Genomic DNA, 22,550 nt, shown 5'->3' with positions numbered 1-22,550 from the left:
ATGCGAAGAGCTGACTCATTGGAAAAGACCCTGATGCTGGGAAAGATTGAGGGCAGGAGGAGAAGGGGACGACAGAGGATGAGATGATGGATGGCATCACCGACTCAATGGACGTGAGTTTGGGTAGGCTCCAGGAGTTGGTGATGGACATGGAAGCCTGGAGTGCTGCAGTCCATGGGGCTGCAAAGAGTTGGACACAACTGAGCGTCTAAACTGAACTGAACTAACAGAGGGAAGACACTTCTGTCCATAGAAACAGTAAAAACATATCTAAAATTTTATTTATTCCTCTAAGTTCTGAAAACACATTAAAGAAGAGTAACAGCATTCGACTTTGGCTACAAAGTACTAATTAATAACTACCTTCATTTCTCTCAGTAGTAAAATATTACATTATTTTTTAAATGAAGCTAAGCATCACAGTCTTCTAATTGTTATACAAATATTGAATATTTAGCAGCAGTGTCTGTTTAATTATTTAGACATTTCTTAATAGTGTAAATATTATCAGCATAGCCATAAATATTTTCTGCTTTGTCCATAGACAATCAGCTAAGGATCTGTTCCTTGTACGACTTACATTAAGATCTATTTAAGACTGCCTGCTGGCCACAAAATAATTACTTACACTTGCAAATGCCTGAATCTGTTAGTTTTAGCAGCTAGAAGTGTTCTTTGCTCTTGCAAGTAAGAAGAAGTTGTTTTTCTTATATAAATTTTATTGTTGATTGTATTAGAGAGGATTAGGGTGTGGTTGAAATAGTTGAAATTTTAATTAATGTAATCCCTTTAACAGCAATTGTTTTCATGTTGATAATTCTCTATAACAACAGTACTACAGATCACACCCTTGTGAAATATTTACACTAAATATTTTAGCATATAATCTCTCCTCCAGCTTTGTCTTTCTAGAATTGTAAGATTTTCAGCTTTGGCTTTCTTCTTTTCCTCTCTCACCTAACATGCAGGGTTTCTTCTTAGGGAACCAGAAGGACTTTTTTTTCCCCTCAGCTAATTTTCTGTCAATGTCATTATCTCTAGTAAGTTATGTTGTTGTTGTTCAGTCACTTAGTCCCGTGCCCGACTCTTTGCAACTACATGGACTACAGCATGCCAGGCTTCCCTGTCCTTCTGTATCTCCTGGAGTTTGTTCAGATTCATGTCCATTGAGTCAGTGATGCTATCCAACCATCTCATCCTCTCTTGCCCCCTTCTCCTCCTGCCCTCAATCTTTCCCAGCATCAGAGTCTTTTCCAATGAGTCAGTTCTTCACATCAGGTGGCCAAAGCATTGGAGCTTCAGCATCGGTCCTTCCAATAAATATTCAGGATTGATTTCCTTTAGGATTGACTGGTTTGATCTCCTTTCAGTCCAAGCGGCTCTCAAGAGTCTTCCCCAGCACCACAATTTGAAAGCATCAATTCTTAATGGTCATCAAATCGTTAATCTCCTAAAAGAGCATGGATGCTATGAAATATGAATAGTTCAATTTTTTATGTTTGGGTTTTGGTATCTGCATTCATTAGTGTAGTTTTCCATTTGAAATGATTTTTTTACTGAATGATTTTAGTAAATCGTTGTGCTGCTAAAATTATCTCTAGGAATAGAGTCATATAAAGTATGAAATTGTCATTTTGGTTAACCTCTGATTGTCTCCTGTGTAAACTGGGAATTGCTCTTAATCTGCTCAAATGTTGTATTGTTCAGGTGAGATTTTCTCTCACCTCCCAGTATAAAATTACAATCAGTATCCTTTCTCCAACACCATTCTCTCCTCCAATTTGCTTTATTTTTCTGTATAGCAGTTATCATCATGTAACATTATGAAGCATTACATATCGGATTTTTGTTTTTGTTTTTTTTTAGTACATCTCCCTTGACTAAGATGGAAGCTATTCTAAAAGCAAGGACTTGGATTTGTTTAGTGTTATATCCTGAGAGCCAAGACAAGTGCCTTAAATATAGTAATACTGTAAGCAGTCAATAATTACAGCTTTTCTCTCAATTTCTCTGGTGTCTAAGGCACCAAATCAGTGCAAAGAAATGAAAATTTCCCCTCTTCCCAGCATGCATTTTGATAGCTGACAATTGGATGTAAGAGTAAGCATTTATCCTGGATTCGCTGTCTTCTCAAGCCAAGTGGAAGCATGTCCCTCTGGAACAGAAGCAAAGAGTACAAGATTTGGCTACATCTTCATTAATGAACTAAAGCTTTAGGTTGTGCCCTGTTGGTTGGCATCCCATCCATGTGCTTACAATTTTAAGAGTAATACAAGCAGAGAATCTCAAAGGATGCTCTCTAGAACTCTACTTATGTGGTATACAAGTAGGGATTACTAAAACAAAAAAGAGTTCCATGGTCAAATAAGTTTCTGAAACTGGGTAGTACATGAAGCTAAGGAAGGTTCTTAATATCAAGGCCTCTCAGAGGTATGATAATGCTCATTAGGGCTCTCCAAGCCAAGAAGACCTGAGGCCTGGTCATAGGTTCTTCGATTCTGCCAGCCTACTCTTGTTCCCATAACTAGGTTCCATATAGGGAGCACCATTGACTTAGGAGTTGAAAGGGCCAGATCAGGTGCAGAGAAAGTGGGTTCCGGCTCCACCACTTACTCACTCTGTTATATGACCTTGGGCAAGTTGCTTAACACTTCTCTATGCCTCAATTTTCTCTTCTGTAAGATAGAGAGGAGATGAAAAGGATTACCCAGCATAATACATGTAAAGCAACCGGTCCATAAATGCTAAATAAATACAGGGTATTGTCAACACTTTTTATCAGAGGTGGAAATGAGTGCTTCTTAAATGTATGTCTTCAAGCATATTTTTTAAGACAGGCTTATTATTACTGAACCAAACCCAGAATCAGCTAGCTGTGCCTTTTTTTTTTTTTTTTTTGTCCCAGCACCCTGTCTCCATCTCAGAAGCTCTGTGTATCTGAGTGGAAGTGGAAGAAATGCTGTCTTTCAACAAGACTTAATACAAATGTCTGATAACTCACTTTGGTGTATCCCGCAGAGTTGATTTCCTGTGTTTCAATATCCTTGACCTCAGATGAAGACACTTTTGTCAGGAGAAAGGTGGTAGCATCCATGTTAATGATTGTGCAGATGGCTACATGCTGGTAAATTTTGAAGTGACCATATTTTTTCAGTAAATTTCAAATGAAGGTGTGATTTGTGTAAATCTGACCCCTTCCAGTAAAATGTGCATTTCCATATATTTAGAATTTATAAATCCTGACAGATTCCACAATATTTATAGCCCTCCATAAAAAGTCTTTGCCAGTTTGCAGAGCTATGCATTTGGCTCTCTGGTATGCTTAAAAGAGTTTAAATAATAATAAATTTGGTGATTTATTCCACCTGGAACAGAAACTTATTCCCCCCCTTGGCTCATTTTGAAGGGGATACTATAAATAGTGCCGCAGACGCTGGGATCAGGAATAGGATATTGAAATTCGAGAGAGAACAGAAACATTTCCACTATCACTGATGCCTTGAATATCTTTTTAAAACAGTTCTGTTTCTCAAATAATGTACCTTCTCTCCTTTCTCCTGCCCCTTCTCAGTTATACTCAGACCCCCAAACTTGTTGCCAGCTTTAGGATTCAGTTGCATTAATGGGAAAGAGAGAGTGAAAGTTTTAGCTGACTAGGTAGGAGGAAATTGCCTCTAGGGAGGCCGAAGCAAGTCTCCAATGTTCATCTCATATTTCAAAGGAGTCAGCCAGTAACTGAGCATCGACGTCTAAAGTGTAAATTCATTATTTGAGACTCAGCTTATGCATCCTGTAGATATGATGGAAAGCTCCTAGTTCATGAAAAAGAAAAAAGAAAAAAAAAAAAAAAAAAGCCTAAGAACAATGTCAGAGGATCGAATCTTTTACCCATCTGCGGTTAAAATTACCCAGTACAGGATAATAGAGAAATACCTGAATAGTTGACTCCAAATGATACCATTTTTAAAAAACAAAAAATGAAACCCAAATTGGGAAGCCAGTTGTTTGATGTGGTATCAGTCTACTGATAAAATCTGAGAGCAGCCATTTAGTTTCACGTAAGTGGTGTTATAACTTGTGATATGACAAGGAAACTTATTTTCAGCTTCTTGTTGAGGTGGAATGTGAAGGAATTAGCCTTTGTGTGAAAGAAAATAATAATAATGGCTAACATCCATGGAGAGCTCACTGTGGGCCAGCACAGAGTAAACACATCAAATGACTGTGACTCTGTAAAAACCTTCTAATTAAGTGCTGGCTTTTCCTCTTCTGATAAGTTGGAGCACACCCCCGCCCAAAGTCTTTCCTGGACAATCCCCTTGCCTCTAGCTAATAGGATGGCAGATGTTTGGACCAAGCCCCAGAGCCTGGAGTGTACCACATTTTAATGATTTGTGGTGAACAAAGTAAATGCTTTAAAAGCAAGCTTTATGAAGCAGGGACCCTGTTACGAGTGATGGATTTGAGGTGAAGCAAAAAGAAGCTGAATGTTGTATGGGGGTATTGTCTCCCAAACAAATCTATGGTTCATTGCAAATTCTAAAGCTTTACTTGAAAAATGACTTTTTAAAAAACTGTGCTCTTGAGGAACGCCCTTGAGGCACAGAGGAATCTCCTTGCTTTCTATAGCATCTTTCTAAGGGGCTGTGGAAGTACTGAGCTGTTAGTTGCTCAGTGTCTTTGTGCTTCTGGGATCACATTATGGGTCTAACACATATGGGATAAATAAACTGTTTCATTTCTTAAAGATCATGGAAGGAAGCAAGACAAGAAAATTACCATATTGTCTCTATTTTTTTTTTAAGCTATTAAAGAGGAGAATCCAGTTATGGCAAATAAAAATGATTGCTGCAAACAGGTTGGTTTTTTTTTTTTTTCCCCTTCCTTTTTCTCCTAGCCTCCTACTCAGTAATAGCAAGATGGCAAGACTTGTGTCATAGCAGTGTTTTGACGCACCCTCTTTTGTTCTTCTTCCATAGGGCAACCCGTACATGTGCAATAATGAGTGTGATGCAAGTACCCCAGAACTGGCACACCCACCGGAACTGATGTTTGACTTTGAAGGAAGACATCCCTCCACCTTTTGGCAGTCTGCTACTTGGAAAGAGTATCCCAAGCCTCTCCAGGTTAACATCACTCTGTCTTGGAGCAAAACTATCGAGCTAACAGACAACATAGTTATTACCTTTGAATCAGGGCGTCCAGACCAAATGATCCTGGAGAAGTCTCTTGACTATGGACGAACGTGGCAGCCGTATCAGTATTATGCCACAGACTGCTTAGACGCTTTTCACATGGATCCTAAATCCGTGAAGGATTTATCACAGCATACGGTCTTAGAAATCATTTGCACTGAAGAGTACTCCACAGGTTATACGACAAATAGCAAAATCATCCACTTTGAAATCAAAGACAGGTTCGCATTTTTTGCCGGACCTTGGTTACGCAATATGGCTTCCCTCTACGGACAACTGGATACAACCAAGAAACTCAGAGATTTCTTTACGGTCACAGACCTGAGGATAAGGCTTTTGAGACCCGCCGTCGGGGAAATATTTGTAGATGAGCTACGCTTGGCACGCTACTTTTACGCAATCTCAGACATAAAGGTGCACGGAAGGTAAGAAAACAGTTGTTTGGCTTGAATGAGAATGGGTGTTTCCAAAGAAAAGGCCAGTTTGCTGGTTGTGCAGCTAAAGAGTGACATTTGTCACTTTCTATTGCAAGATTTTCTCAGGAACACCGGCCTAGAGGTAAGTTCTGAGGCATTTGAGACCCTTCTAACTCAGCAGTAATTTTTGATCGCAGACTTGCTGTCACTGATCCTGAACCTGGTGGGATTTCATAGCATTTAAACCAAAGGCAAAAAAAAAAAGAAAAAGAAAAGCACCTTACTTGAGACCAAGGAACTCCTAGGTCAGGGGGTGGTTTAAGTCCTTAAGGTAAAGAAGCCAGGGCAACAAAGCCAGCGTCTCTGTAAAAGGAACTGAAAAACAGTTGTTCTTACTATTGTTTTTGATTCAAGAGAGGGTTTTAGCATGGCGCAACTCTCTGTTTATGTTTTGTTATGTAGTATTTAAAAAATTCTGAAAATGAAAATGATATCTCTTTACATTTATTAAATCGGAACCAAAAGCAGTTAGGAAACATTACATTTGTTAAAGCAGGGAAACCTTTACTTTTCAGGGTTTTGGATGTTATTATTTTAAAACAATAAGCTATCACTTAAAATATGAGTCATGCTGTCTTCATTTTATCGGTCAATTACAGGCTGACCAAAGTTCAAATGCATTAATGCTCACAGTCAGGTATGTCTTTGTTTTGATAATATACCAGAGACACAGTTGAGCAGGTTTCCAAGGACTTTGAAGACATTTAAATAAAAAACTTGAATAATGAGAACCAAGACCACCAACAGAGATTTTCAACCTAATTTTTTTGCGGCATATTACCAGAATAACCAGCTGATGGGAGTTGAAGCATGAGATGATGAGGTAGGAAAACTAAATATAAGAGTGGAGTATAGAGCACAATGGGGGGAAAAATGGAAGTGTGAAGCAGAGCAAAAATCATTCTAAAAATGCCAAGAGAGCTTTAAATCAAATATATGACAATAAGAATATAAACAGTACATACATCATGTAGCTTTAGTTAACTGTGTAGCTTTATTTAATCCTATGTATAAACAGTGCATATATTGTGTAGGTTTAGCTAAACAAGTCAGGATTCATTAAGTTTACTGGCTTCCAGCATCTCTAATGGCGGCTTAGTCCTCAGAGACTAGAGAAGTGTTGAGACTCGCTGGGCTTTCAGAGAGTTCTCTCAACCCAACTTTAGTGATAGCACTTATACACTTGTGCACTGGAAGAAGTGGTCACTGCTGCTAGGTGAGGGCCATAGTGGGCATACAGAATGAGCTGGTGGGCATGAGCTCAGTACAGTGGCAAAGGGATTGTACCTTATGGAATCTTACTTATGGAGAGTAGCAGGAACTGATGGCCACCTATTCTCAGCTTTGTTCTAGCTTCACGTTTCTCATGGAAGAGTCAAGAGTCTTTAGCTATGGAGCCTCTTTAAAAACTTTTAACCGAGGCTTGGTGAAGTTTGGTGAAGTTATCTTTAGAGCAAATCTGAAAGAAATATGCACTGGTTCAATATTGAGCTTGTGGGTTCTAAGGTTCATATATTACCAGGGTATAATGAGAGAGCAGTGTGGAGCTATGACCTTAAATATGAGCTTGTGATTTATAATAAAAAGCAGCTATTGTACTTGTGAGTGTTTTAGCACAATATCAGTTTCCAGTATCTTATTCTTGGGAACATGTAATATATAAAAATAGTTGACATTGATATTGTTAATAACAGCAAACCATAGCAAAGTAACAGGTATTCTGTTTTATCTACAAGAATAATTGCTCAATTAATAAGCTGATATTTGAATTTGAATCCCAGTATGATCTATATTGTTAGGTAGAATCACCTAGGTCAGTTTACTTACAGTTTGAGAATTCCTTAATCTAAGCCAAAATCTTTATAGTCCAACTTCTCTAAAACTCTCATTTTACATTTATAAAAAAGGCAGTCTTGTGATGTTCTTTGGCTGGGAAATAACCATTGTTAGGCCTTATTTCTGTCATTAGATATTTATTTTTGTTTCCTCTGAGTAGTCAAGAGAGTGTAAAGTATATTTTGAAGCTAGAGGCTTTTTTGTGCATTCTCTATGGGGTCAGACAGACTATGACCTAAAGGTGCCATGGTACAAGTGTAGAATCCCATCGGATTTATCAGTTATCTTTTAACCCTCACCCTAGTACTCTCCTTCAGCTGCATTTCAGTGGTTCTGAGGAGTTTGGAGGAGCCCTCCTCCCTTCTCTGGAACTCACCTCTGTCTTTTCCTGTTCACCAGTCAACTGTAAGCTGGTGAGGAAACAGCTGGGCAAAAGAGAAAGGTCCAGTAGAGGTGAGCCCCTTCCATAAGGTCCCACTCTGTCACTTCCAAACTCTGTCCAGATTCCTCAGGGCAACATCTGTGCTAGGCACCAGGTGGCCGCGGTATTTTTAGTCTCAGAGGAGGGACTAAAGATCTAAGGCCTGATGGCTCCGGCGTGTCTCCAGCTTCTAAGTTATGTAAGGAAGATGGAGCCACCAAAGGGGACTGTTAAGTTGTTGCCTGGTTCACAGCCCTTTCAGCAAAGAAACTGATACAGAGTAGAAAATTCCCATTGGGTGAAAATCCTGAGTTTTCTTCTTCCTGCATAGTAAATAATCTACAGAGGGGTTGAACATTAATTGATCATGTCTAAAATAAAGTTCTAAAAGTTTCTTTTCAAGAATATTATAAATACAAGCTTTCCAAAATATAACTGAAGTCTTTGCTTCCCTCAGCCCACTCTTCTCCAGCCTGGATGTGATTGCAACGTGTAACTTACTTTTACATGTCTGTGTCTGATCATGATAATAGATGTTTTTCTACCTGTCACGCCCCCTCCACCCCCATCATAATGTGAGAATTGGCATGAGTTATTTGGAGGAAATGGGTAAATTTCCTTACAGTCAGATCAGATCAGATCAGATCAGTCACTCAGTCATGTCCGACTCTTCACGACCCCATGAATCGCAGCACGCTAGGCCTCCCTGTCCCTCACCAACTCCCGGAGTTCACTCAGACTCACGTCCATCGAGTCAGTGATGCCATCCAGCCATCTCATCCTCTGCTGTCCCCTTCTCCTCTTGCCCCCAGTCCCTCCCAGCATCAGAGCCTTTTCCAATGAGTCAACTCTTCGCATGAGGTGGCCAAAGTACTAGTGGACACATAATACTACAGGTTTTTTCTGCTTGAAATAGTAAGCTATGAAACAAAAACAGTGGAGTGTCTTTGTTCGAATTGACTGAAGACTATGAACTCCATTTCTCTACTTCCTGTGCACATATGTGTATGTTTTGTACTGGCTAGTATAATTTGCTGTAAAAAATGATGTTTTGATTGTTACTAAACCAGTGTAGCATTTATGTTCTTTTTTAGCATGTGACACATCTGATACCAGTTTCACTGGTGACAACAACTATAATCACATCATAAAAATTTTATTCCTCATTTGTCCACACTTTTTTGGCTTCCATTTACTCCATCTTATTGTGTAATTTATTAAGATAATGGAGGGAAAAGAAGACACATGGCTGTTGGCATTCTTAGTGATTCTGTGTTACTTACATTGTTCAATAAACCTAATAATCTTCATGGACTAATTCTGACTTATGGATGTCCTGCTTCAGTAAATCAGGGTGATTTTCTCTAGTGAATAATAGAGGAGTATGCCAGTACCTTAATTAAAGAGTGGCTCTCTTAGTCTTGATCTCATTTTAATTTACAGGGTAATACTACAATAATATTACTAATGGAAAGTACATTAAAGGGCATCAAGTAGCATTAACTGTATTAAATTATGGTACTTGTGTTAATTAACTGGTGAAGCAAGATGGTTCTAATGGCCAAAAAGGTCATCTAATGCATAAATAAAATCTCCCCAGATGAGGGGTGAGAGGAAAAGTGAAGAGTAGATGTTTGTTCTGAACATCTTTTTTATACAGACAGACAGTTAAATGCCCAGGCTGATTAAATACAGATAATGTCCAAAATGTATTCTTAATTACACAATTGGAAGTTCTGCTTTTTAAGTGTTTTGTTTCTGTCTAAACAGATTTAAATTAATCAAAAAGTAAACATTATATTTCTCAGACAGATAGACTTTATAGAATATAAATTCAACATTATTGTTTTTTTGAGGTGAAAAGCTTCAAGGAAGTAATGTGATTTACTGTAATAGTCTGAAAGACCGATGATCACTGGACAATACGTTCATTGTTTTGTAAGATATATTGTCAGCAATGTATCATATATAAGATAATAGAAAAATTTTTTTCAACCTCTAGAGATTTAGCATAGAATTGTAAGAACTTTTCTCAGTGGTAGAAAATGCTAATGAACATCTCCATTACTTGCCTTGTTACACAGTATTCCTAAACATAATTATCAATATTTTTTTCTCAGCGGTGTTTACTCATTTCTTAACCCCTTCAGAGCCTACCCAAGCTCTCTATAGGCAGTTGGCTGTCAGTTACTAATTACAGAATTGACGTTGCCCTCTATGCCTCCATCTATCTTTAAGAAAGGAGCCAGGGAGCACTCGCACAGAAGCCCCACTTCTACACAGTTTTGGGTGCTTTCTTCCCTTCACTGATGCCCCAGCTTAGAACCACAGCCTCCCTGCCTAGTCTCAGGAGCTGGGAAAGTCCAGGGGCAGAAGTATTCTCTTTAGGTGTCAGGAGTGAGAAAGGCCCCCCTCTACTCTTACCTCAGAAAGAATAAGATATACTCGTAAGCCCTCACTATAAAATATGACTGCTGTTGTATTTGCTCTAACTGGGACAAAATGTGGTTGAAATTCACTTTCTTGAAGGAAGGTTTTCAAATGGTTAGTGTACAAACTTGTGATATTAGGTAAGTAGAAACACCTGTGGAAACTTAAAAGTATAAAAGCACCTGAGCATTCTACAGTTTTTTTTTTTTCAAATAATTTGCAAAACACATGTAATACAAAAGTGCTCTGCTAATTATAAAAGACTTACATTTATCCTACAAGTTCTCCTACTCTTTTTTCTAGCTGCAATTTGAATAAGTCCACTAAAATATTTGCTCTTCACTTCTCCTGTGAGAGGCATCCTGAAGGGTGCTTTTGACACGTTTGACCTGGCATTTGTCCATTCTTCCCAGTTAGTCCTGATTATTATTGGGCTTTGCTACTGCTTAACTGACTCTGCTTTTATAATACCTTTCTTCTTTCTGTCACCCAAAAAGACTTTACCTCTGCTCTGGGACCGATGCTGGGCTAGACAGTGGCTATACAGAGATGCAGAAGGCATAGTGAATGCCTTCAGGGAACTGATATCCAGAAGGGGACCAGACATGAAACAAAACATGATGACAGTTTGGGTTAAATGCCTTGACTGTGTGAGTGTGTGAAGTGCCCTGGAAAAAGAGCAAGAAATACTAACTTAATCTGGGCAGCCTAGCAAAAGCTTTGCTAGGCTTTTGTGTGATATCACTTTTCTGTGATAACAGTTGTGTGATATCTTGAATATGTGCCTTAGAATGCCAAGCAGCCAGTGCAAAATGAATATCCTAGGTTACAAATTATGCTTCACAACAACAAAGCATGTTGAGGAACTCCATTTAGTGAGGAATTTGTGGAGTGGACAAATCCTGGGGGACATTCTTCTGTCTTCTTCCTGTGGACCTTTAGCATCTCCAAAAGCCTTGAAGGATTCCTGCAGCTTGGTATCTGAGTTCCCCATGTCACAGGAAATCTACGATTTTATGGGTTCTAATATATCAACTAAGTATAGGTGAGAAGCATTCAAGGCAATGGTATTAAAGGATGATCCAGTGTGGCTATATTAACAAGGAAATACAGAGTGGGACAAGGAGAGCTCTAACATTGCTTAATTGTGGAGCACCTGTAACTGCAAGTCTTGATGCTCAAATGGAGTCTGTGAAAGTTCTCCAAATTCCATAAAAAGCCATCAGAGCATAAGGGCTTAATATTTGCTTACAAAGTCAATAGGACTTGGCAACCTATCAGATTTCAAAGAAGGAAAGACTTTAGTAGAGATCCAAGTGGAGAGTTCAATAAAGGATTTGCAAATATTGCCCTGGTGTCCCAGAGAGAGGTTTGTGTTAGAAATGTAGGTTTGAAAAATATCACTTTACATGTGATGGTTGAAGTTTAGGGAAAGGATGACACTGATATGATAAGTGTTTTCCCCTTATAACTATAAATGACTTTTATAAGGGCTTCCCAAGTGGATCAGTGGTAAAGAATTCACCTGCCAATGCAGGAGACACAGATTTGATCCCTGAACTGGGAAGATCCCCCACAGAAGGAAATGGCAACCCACTCTGGTATTCTTGCCTGAGAAATCCCATGGACAGAGGAGCCTGGTGGGCTACAGTCTATGGGGTTGCACGAGTCAGACACAACTTAGTGACTAAACCAACACCATTGTCATTTATAGAACATTTACAGAACTCCCTGGAGTACTGTCATTTAAGAGGTAATTTAAAATATATATCAGATCAGATCAGTCGCTCAGTCGTGTCTGACTCTTTGCGACCCCATGAATTGCAGCACGCCAGGCCTCCCTGTCCATCACCAACTCCCGGAGTTCACTGAGACTCACGTCCATCAAGTCAGTGATGCCATCCAGCCATCTCATCCTCTGTCGTCCCCTTGCCCCCAATCCCTCCCAGCATCAGAGTCTTTTCCAATGAGTCAACTCTTCTCATGAGGTGGCCAAAGTACTGGAGTTTCAGCTTCAGCATCATTCCTTCCAAAGAAATCCCAGGGCTGATCTCCTTCAGAATGGACTGGTTGGATCTCCTTGCAGTCCAAGGGACTCTCAAGAGTCTTCTCCAACACCACAGTTCAAAAGCATCAATTCTTCGGCGTTCAGCCTTCTTCACAGTCCAAATCTCACATCCATACATGACCACAGGAAAAACCATAGCCTTGACTAGACGAACCTTTGTTGGCAAAGTAATGTCTCTGCTTTTGAGTATGCTGTCTAGGTTGGTCATAACTTTCCTTCCAAGGAGTAAGCGTCTTTTAATTTCATGGCTGCAGTCACCATCTGAGGTGATTTTGGAGCCCCAAAAAATAAAGTCTGACACTGTTTCCACTGTTTCCCCATCTATTTCCCATGAAGTGATGGGACTGGATGCCATGATCTTCATTTTCTGAATGTTGAGCTTTAAGCCAACTTGTTCACTCTCCTCTTTCACTTTCATCAAGAAGCTTTTTAGTTCCTCTTCACTTTCTGCCATAAGGGTGGTGTCACCTGCATATCTGAGGTTATTGATATTTCTCCCGGCAATCTTGATTCCAGCTTGTGTTTCTTCCAGTCCAGCGTTTCTCATGATGTACTCTGCATATAAGTTAAATAAGCAGGGTGACAATATACAGCCTTGATGTACTCCTTTTCCTATTTGGAACCAGTCTGTTGTTTCATGTCCAGTTCTAACTGTTGCTTCCTGACCTGCATACAAATTTCTCAAGAGGCAGATCAGGTGGCCTGGTATTCCCATCTCTTTCAGAAATTTCCACAGTTTATTGTGATCCACACAGTCAAAGGCTGTGGCATAGTCAATAAAGCAGAAATAGATGTTTTTCTGGAACTCTCTTGCTTTTTCCATGATCCAGCAGATGTTGACAATTTGATCTCTGGTTCCTCTGCCTTTTCTAAAACCAGCTTGCATATCAGGAAGTTCACGGTTCACATATTGCTGAAGCCTGGCTTGGAGAATGTTGAGCATTACTTTACTAGCGTGTAAGATGAGTGCAATTGTGCAGTAGTTTGAGCATTCTTTAGCATTGTCTTTTTTTGGGATTAGAATGAAAACTGACCTTTTCCAGTCCTATAGCCACTGCTGAGTTTTCCAAATTTGCTGGCATATTGAGTGCAGCACTTTCACAGCATCATCTTTCAGGATTTGGAATAGCTCAACTGGAATTCTATCACCTCCACTAGCTTTGTTCGTAGTGATGCTTTCTAAGGCCCCCTTGACTTCACATTCCAGGATGTCTGGCTCTAGGTCAGTGATCACACCATCGTGATTATCTGGGTCGTGAAGATCTTTTTTGTACTATATATATATTTATTTATTTGCTTATATGGCTGCACCAGGTCCTAGTTTTAGCATGCAAATTCTTAGCTGTGGCATGTGGGATCTAGTTCCCTGATCAAGGATTGAACCCGGGCCTCCTGTATTGGGAGCTCTAAGTCTTAGCCACCGGACCACCAGGTAAGCCCCAAGAGAGAATTTTTAAAAGAAATTAAAAAAAACTCTGAGAAACAGAAGGAAATCATAAAAGAGGGGAATGAGTTAATTCCCCTGTTAATATTCAAGTAGTATGCCTTTGCATTTGTACAGCATGCAGGTTCTAAGATTCTTGTCAGACCCCTCCTTTCCTTTAATCCTTACCAGTAGCCTGTGAGGCAGGTGCCATTAATTCTATCTTATAGATGAGAAAACTGAGGACCAGACAAGTTCTATAACTTTCTTTTAAACATCCTATACATGATAAAGCAACAAAATCAGGTTGCTATTTATGAACTTCATATTTTCTATTATTCTCTTGTAGCCACACCAGCCTGAAGCAAGCTCAATAGACAAAGAATACACAGAATATCTGCCCACCCCACCACCCCACCACCAAAACCCATCTTTAAATGGCAGTAATGAACCAATAAGTCTTGTGGCTGTATCCTTCTTAGAATGTTCGGGAAGCCACCTCTCCAAGACTTGTGACCCAGTTCAGTTATCCCCACTTTGCTTTTTACAGAAGATCTATGTTAATATCTGTTTTTGCTAACCAAAAGGAGTCTGAAGAGGATTTTTACCTTTATTTAAAAACGAGAAGAGCAAAAATAGCATTTAGGGATTGTTCGGCCGCAAGCCCTCTTGGAGGCAGCTTGCACCATGAGCGGCCTGGTGAGAGCTGCATCACCAGGCCCCTTCCCGGGGAACCACACTCATCATCTCAGCATCGAGGCTCCACAGTTTTGATCTGGGTCTGTGAGTTTCTGGGCTCTATCTCAGTTTGTTCCATGCATCTGTTAGCAAGAAGTGTCCTAAGGTAATTGCTTCTTCATTTTAGACCTTTTAGCTTAGGAAAGGTTTTACAGGAACGCCCTGTTTTCCGATAGTGAAGGAAACTTGAATTTCATTATACCAGATTGCATCGCATTTATCTGAACTTCTTATTTCATTTTACCAACTTTATAATGTGTGATTGGGCTAATTTGTCACATTGTATTAGATCTAAGTGTTTTACAGCTAAAACAAAATTATGTAGTTGCTCATTTTCTGAGGGAGAAAATAAATGAACTTAATTTTCTCAATATTAATTTTTCTCATATTTTCCATAGACCTTTAATACCTGCAACTACTCCCACTTAATAGACATCATCAAACAGTGAAACAATACACAAATATTAATGGATAAACTTAGAAATAGCCAACTACCTTAGTTATTTAAGAAAGTATATCTTTCCGTTGAGAGCAGTCAAATTTTCCTTTTAACTTCTTATGTTAGTCCACATTCTGTCTTCTGGAACTATAGTGACCATGTGCTGCCTCTTTCATATAGTAAGCTTTCATACATTTGCAATGATTCTATCCCTTGAATTCTTCTTAAAGTAAATTTAACCATTATATCATCCCAAAACTTTCATTTTAATTTCTTCTTCTTTTCAAAAGAAAATGAAATTCAATAAATGAGAGCATTCAGATGAAAAACTTAATAACCATACTTAAAAATAAAAAACAATGCAAAGCATTGCTACATAACTGCAGTGGAAATGCTTAAAATAAAGATTTATGGTATGAATCCATGTTAAGTGGACAATAGAGTGCCATTCTGATTCAGAGTATATTTTTTAAATCCTTAAGGATTTCTTGAATTATAAAGAGAATATATGTATAAGCAGCTCATTTTCCTTTGAGATTTGTACCATTATAAGGAGAGAATATGTCTAATAATTTCTCCAATTAAATTATGAACTTCATTAGTGTGCAGAAAAACAACCCTGTTTAGGAGCTTGTCTCTTTATCCTAACTCCTCAGTGCTAGAGATTTTTTTAAACTAGTGGATTGTTAAAGGGAAGATGTCTCCTTTATAAGAAACCAAAGGATATTTTTCTTCCCTCACTTAATTGAGCATTTTTATAGGAAGTTATGTTCTGGCTACATCTATATGACCAATCAGTGGGAAATAGGCATACACTTAGCTTTTCTGTCCAGCTTCAGAACCATGTTTTTTATTCTAATTCAGTGGTTGTGGTCTTTGGAAGGTCTTCTTGATTTTTTTGTCCCTAGGATCAAAGGTATTTCATAACACATTAGGAGTTCTCGGCCATTGGTTGATATTTAGTGTAAGAGATTTTGTGGATCTGTGTGACCAATGATTCAGTAGAAACGTTCTTTCCATTCATTCTCCAAATATAAGAACAAAAGTGTTAAGGTCCTGGTTTTTATCATAGTAATTTGACTGTGTGGATAGATATACTGATTTTGTAGCCATATAAGTATAAACTCCAATTCATTAAGCCACTTTTAGAATAAAAAATGTTAGCATAATCAGAATTAACTGTGCTGTATATAAATTCATGATTGCTATTTCTGCCTATTTTATAGGTAAGAAAACTAGAAAACTGTATCTAAACAAGATCAACAATTAGTGGCAAAGGGATTTTTTTGCTTTTTTATTTAAAAATTTGTATACAATTTTAAAGATTACTTTCCATTTATACTTATTAAAAAGTATTGGTATATTCCTCATGTTATATAATGCATTCTTGACACTATCTTATACCCAATAGTTTGTATTACCCACTCCCCAACCCGTATGTTGCCCCCACCCCACTGGTAACCACTAGTTTGTTCTCTATATCTGTGAGTCTGCTTTTTTGTTTTATTCATTTGTTTGTTGTAATTTTTAATTCCACATTTAATGATATCATATAATATTTGTCTTTGTCTTATTTACTACACTAGCATAATGCCCTCCAGTTTCATCCATGTTACTACAAATGGCAAGATTTCATTCTTTTTTATGACTGAATGTATTCAATTATACATGTATACCACATTCTCTTTATCCATTCATCTGTGGGTGGACACTTAGATTGCTTCCATATGTTGGCAATTCTAAATAATGCTGTTAGGTATCTTTTCAAATTAGTGTTTTTGCTTTTTGCAAGTACATACTTAGGAGTAGAATCGCTGGGTAATAAGGTAGTGCTATTCTTAGTATTTGGAGAAACCTCCATACTGTTTTCCTCAGTGACTGCACCAGTTTACACTCCCACCATCAATGTACAAGAGTTCCCATTTTTCCACATCCTCACCAACATTTGTTATTTGTGTTCTTTTTGATAAGAGCTATTCTGGCAGGTGTGAGGTGATATCTCATTGTGCTTCTGATTTGCATTTCGTTGGTGATTAGTGTGTTGAGCCTCTTTTCATGCACCTGTTAGGCATCTGCATTTCCTCTTTGAAAAAATGTCTATTCAGTTCTTCTGGCCATTTTTTAAAATTGGGTTGTTATTTTTGATGTTGAGTTGTATAAACTATATATACTGGATATCAACCCCTTATAAGTCATATTATTTGCTAAAGTTTTCTTCTGCTCAGTAGGTTGTCTTTTTGTCAATGGTTTTCTTTGCTGTGCAAAAGCCTTTTAGTTTAATTAGATCCCATTTGTTTTGTTTTTCTCTTATTTTCTTTACCAAAAAGATATTGCTGTGATCTATGTCAAAGAATATTCTGTCTGTGTTTTCTTTTACGAATTTTATAGTATCCAGTCCATGGGATCGTGAAGAGTCGGACACAACTGAGCGACTTCCCTTTCACTTTTCACTTTCATGCATTGGAGAAGGAAACGGCAACCCACTCCGGTGTTCTTGCCTGGAGAATCCCAGGGACGAGGGAGCCTGGTGGGCTGCCGTCTATGGGGTCGCACAGTGTCGGACATGACTGAAGCGACTTAGCCACATCCTTACATTTAGATCTTTAATCAATTTTTAGTTTATTTTGAATATAATATTAGAGAATACCTAGAGACAAATGAAAATATGATGATTCAAAACCTGTGGGATGCAGAAAAAGCAGTTTTAAGAGGGAATTTTATAGCAACACAACTTACTTCAAGAAACAAGAAGTATATCAAATGAAGAACCTAACTTTACACCTAAAGGAATTAGAGAAAGAAGAACAAATGAAGCCTAAAGTTAGTAGAAGGAAAGCAATAAAGATCAGAGCAGATATAAATGAAATAGAGCCTACAAAAAAAAATAGAAAAGGTCAATGGGACTATTAATAAAAGCTGATTCTTTGAAAAATGTAAACAAAATTGATAAACTTTTAGTCAGACTCATTGAGGGAAAAAAGAAAGTGAAAGTGTAAGTGGCTCAGCCGTGTCCAATTCTTTGTGACCCCCAAGGAATTCTTCAGGCCACAATACTGGAGTGGGTAGTCTTTCCCTTCTCCAGGGGATCTTCTCAACCCAGAGATCAAACCCAGGTCTCCAAAGGGAGCAGTCCCAAATCAATAAAAGCAGAAATGAAAAAGAAGTTATAACTGACACCACAGAAATACAAAGACTCATAAGAGACTGCTGTGAACAGCTACATGCCAAAAAATGGACAGCCTAAAAGAAATGAACAAACTCTTAGAAAGGTACAATCTCCCAAAACTCAACCAGAAAAAAAAGTAGAAAATAGGAACAGATCAATTTCCAGTAAGGCAATTGAATTAGTAATTAAAAGTGCCCAGCAAACAAAAATCCAGGACTACTGGCTGAATTCTGCCAAACTCTTTAGAGGAGTTAACACCTAAACTTCTGAAACTTTTACAAAAAATTGTAGAAGAAGGAATACTTCTGAACTCATTCTTTGAGGTCACCATTACCCTGATACCAAAATCAGACAAAAATATTGCAAAACAAGAAAATTATAGGCCAATATCATTGATGAGCATAGATGCAAAAATCCTCAACAAAGTTCTAGCAAACTGAATCCAACAATTCATTAAAAGGGTTTTACGCCATGATCAAGTGGGATTTATCCCAAGGATGCAAGAATTTTTCAATATCCATAAATCAATCAGTGTAATATAGCACATTAACAAACTGAAGGATAAAAATCATATGATCTTTACAATAGATGAAGAAAAGGCTGTTGACAAAATTCAACATCCATTTGTGATAAAAAAAAATCTCTCCAGAAGGTAAGCAAAGAGGTCTCCCTCAATGTAATAAAGGTCATATATGACAAACCCACAGCTAACATCATACTCAGTAGTGAAGAGCTGTTTATTTCTGTGAAAAGTTCTTTATTTTCTTCTAAAATTTGGAAAGAGACAAGCATGCCCACTCTTATCACTTCTATTCAACATAATTTTGGAAGTCCTAACCACAGTAATCAGAGAAGGAAAAGAAATAAAAGGAAGCCAGATTGGAAAGAAAGAAATAAAACTCACTGTTTACAGATGACATTATACTATACATCGTTGTTTTTGTTCATTCGCTAAGTTGTGTCTGACTCTTGGCAATTCCACGAACTGCACCACACTAGGCTTCCCTGCCCTTCACTGTCTCCTGGAGTTTGCTCAAACTTATGTCCATTGAGTTGGTGATGCCAGTCATAAACTATACATAGAAAATTCTAAAAATGCCACCAGAAAATCACTAGAACTTATCAATGAATTCAGTTAAGTTGCAAGGCACAAAATTAATATACAGAAATCTGTCACATTTCTATACACTAAGAGTGAAATGAAAGAAAGTGAAAGAAGCAATCCCATTTATAATTACATCAAAAATTATAAAATACTTAGGAATAAACCTACCTAAGAAGGCAAAAGACCTTTACTCCAAAGACTATAAGATGCTGATGAAAGAAATTGAAGACAATGCAAACAGGTGAAAATACGTGCTGTGTTCTTGGATTGGAAGAATCAATATTATTAAAGTGACCATACTACCCAAGGCAATCTATAGATTCAGTGTAATCCCTTTCAAAATACCAATGGTATTTTTCACATAAAATTTTGAAATTACTTATGTTTTGGCCGATAAGTTCATTACTGAACCACTTGAAAAAAAATTGAAAGAATGAATTGTTCTTCAGTCACTAACTTGTGTCTGACTCTTTCCTACCCCATGAACTGCAGCACGCCAGGCTTCCCTGTCCTTCACTATCTCCCTGAGTTTGCTCAAACTTAAGTCCACTGAGTCAGGGATGTCATCCAACCATCTCATCCTCTGTCACCCCTTCCTCCTCTTGCCCTCAGTCTTTACCAGCATCAGGGTCTTTTCCAAAGAGTTGGCTCTTCACATCAGGGGACCAAAGTACTGGAGCTTCAGCTTCAGCATCAGTCCTTCCAATGAATATTCAGGGTTGAGTTTCCTTTAGGATTGACTGGTTTAATCTCCTTGCTGTCCAAGAGTCTTCTCCAGCACCAGTTTGAAAGCATCAATTGTAAAGCACTCAGCTTTCTTTATGCTCCACCTCTCACATCTGTACATGATTACTGGAAAAACTGCACCTTAGACTACTTTGTTGGCAAACTGATGTCTCTACTTTTTAATATGCTGTCCAGATTTGTCATAACTTTTCTTCCAAGGAGCAGTGTCTTTTAATTTCGTGTCGGCAGTCACAGTTTGCAGTGATTTTGGATCCCAGAAGATAAAATTTGTCACTATTTCCATTGTCTCCCCATCTGTTTGCCATGAAATGATGGGAATGGATGCCATGATCTTTGTTTTCTCAATGTTGAACAGCCTAGGTTTAAAATGTGTGATATAAGAGACTCACATCATTGGTCCAAAGATGCCAATCCAGAATATTTGGATATGTAATTGGGATGGCTACTATGTCATCTCTTTCCTTGCCTAAGACTGGTGTCTAAAACAACTGATAATGTGCTGGGGATGTATTGAGAGGACAGAGGACAAAACATAAGGATCTCAATATCATTATTTGTCTTATTTTAGAAGGAAACAGTGGCACTATTGGTAAAGAATGCAGGATATGTGAGAGATGCAGGTTTGATCCCTGAGTTAGGAAGATCTCCTGGAGTAGGAAATAGCAACATGCTCCAGTTGCCTGAAAAATCGCATGGACAGAAGAGCCTACCAGGCTACATTCTGTGGGGTCACAAAAGACGAGACAGGAATGAGCGATTGAACACAGAAGGAAACATTAACTAGTAGTCAAGAGAAATAGTTTTTAAGCAGGTCTTCTCATCTTCGAAATGAGATTGTTATACTTGATTTGTGTTTCTCAAAATTTTCTTCAAATAAAGGATATTATGGTCAAAGACTTGGGAAATGTTATTTGCAATATTTCCTTCTAGGAGAATTACAGTATATTATATTAATATATGAGCATGTTAAAGGCCCTGACATATCCTACAGTAAAGGAACATTTCCATTTTATTTCACCAGAGCCTCCCAAAATAGTCAAAAAACTCTCTGTTGGTACCCCATCTATTTGCCATGGAGTGATGGGACCAGATGCCCTGATCTTTGTTTTTTGAATGCTGAGTTTTAAGGCAGCATGTTTACTCTCCCCTTTCACCTTCATCAAGAGGCTTTTTAGTTCCTTTTCACTTTCTGCCATAAGGGTGATATTATCTGCATATCTGAGGTTATTGATATTTCTCCTGGCAATTTTGATTCAAGCTTGTGCTTCATCCAGCCTGGCATTTTGCATAATGTACTCTGCATATAAGTTAAATAAGCAGGGTGACACTATACAACCTTGATGTACTCCTTTCCCAATTTGGAACCAGTCTGTTGTTCCATGTCCGGTTCTAACTATTGCTTCTTGACCTGCATTCAGATTTCTCAGGAGGCAGGTCAGGTGGTCTGGCATTCCCATCTCTCCAAGAAATTTCCAGTTTGTTGTGATCTACACAGTTAAAGGCTTTGGCGTAATCAATAAAGCAGAAGACGTTTTTCTGGAACTCTCTTCCTTTTTCAGTGATGCAACAGATGTAGACAATTTGATCTCTGGTTCCTCTGCCTTTTCTAAATCCAGCTTGAATATCTGGAAGTTCTCAGTTCACATACTGTTGAAGCCTGGCTTTGAGAATTTTGAGCATTACTTTGCTAGCATGTGGGATGAGTGCAATTGTGCAGTAGTTAGAACATACTTTGGCATTGCCTTTCTTTGGGATTGGAATGAAAACTTATCTTTTCCAGTCCTATGGCCACTGCTGAGTTTTCCAAATTTGCTAGCATATTGAGTTTAGCACTTTCACAGCATCATCTTTTAGGATTTGAGAAACTCAATTGGAATTCCATCATCTCCACTAGCTTTGTTCACAGTGATGTTTGCTAAAGCCCACTTGACTTTGCATTCCAGGATGTCTGGCTCTAGATGAATGATCATACCACTGTGGTTATCTGGGTCATGAAGGTCTTTTTTATATAGCCCTTCTATGTATCCTTACCACCTCTTCTTAATATCTTCTGCTTCTGTTAGGTCCATACCACTTCTGTCCTTTATTGTGCCCATCTTTGCATGAAATGTTCCCTTGGTATCTCTAGTTTTCTTGAAGAGATCTCTAGTCTTTCCCATTCTTGTCTCTCCTTGCTGTTCTTTGAAACTTTGCTTCCAAATCGGTATATCTTTCCTTTTTTCCTTTGCCTTTAGCTTCTCTTCTTTTCTCAGCTATTTATAAGGCCTCCTCAGACACCCATTTTGCCTTTTTGCATTTCTTTTTCTTCGGGATGGTCTTGATCACTGCCTCCTGTACAATGTCACAAACCTCTGTCCATAGTTCTTCAGGCACTTTGTCTATCAGGTCTAATCCCTTGAATCTATTTGTCACTTCCACTATATAATCGTGAGGGATTTGATTTAGGTCATACCTAGATGGTCTAGTGGTTTTCACTACTTTTTCAATTTAAGTCTGAATTTGACAA

The 22,550-nt window shown here is 38.3% G+C and overlaps 1 protein-coding gene across 8 annotated transcripts in view; it reads left to right on the top strand.

The window, feature by feature from the left end:
- NTNG1 (netrin G1) overlaps nucleotides 1-22,550 on the top strand; it is a 369,041-nt gene that overhangs the window by 195,771 nt on the left and 150,720 nt on the right. For all 8 annotated transcript variants that reach the window (XM_024989814.2, XM_005204200.5, XM_010803237.4 and 5 more), the window contains exon 3: nucleotides 4,980-5,620. In XM_024989814.2, the coding sequence (XP_024845582.1) occupies nucleotides 4,980-5,620 (641 nt within the window). The remainder of the gene's footprint in view (nucleotides 1-4,979; nucleotides 5,621-22,550) is intronic.

The sequence above is a fragment of the Bos taurus genome, chromosome 3 (assembly GCF_002263795.3).
Source record: "Bos taurus isolate L1 Dominette 01449 registration number 42190680 breed Hereford chromosome 3, ARS-UCD2.0, whole genome shotgun sequence".
In the NCBI taxonomy this organism is placed as follows: Eukaryota; Metazoa; Chordata; class Mammalia; order Artiodactyla; family Bovidae; genus Bos; species Bos taurus.
The sequence above is the reverse complement of the archived record's forward strand: the minus strand, read 5'-3'. Positions and strand labels throughout refer to the sequence as shown.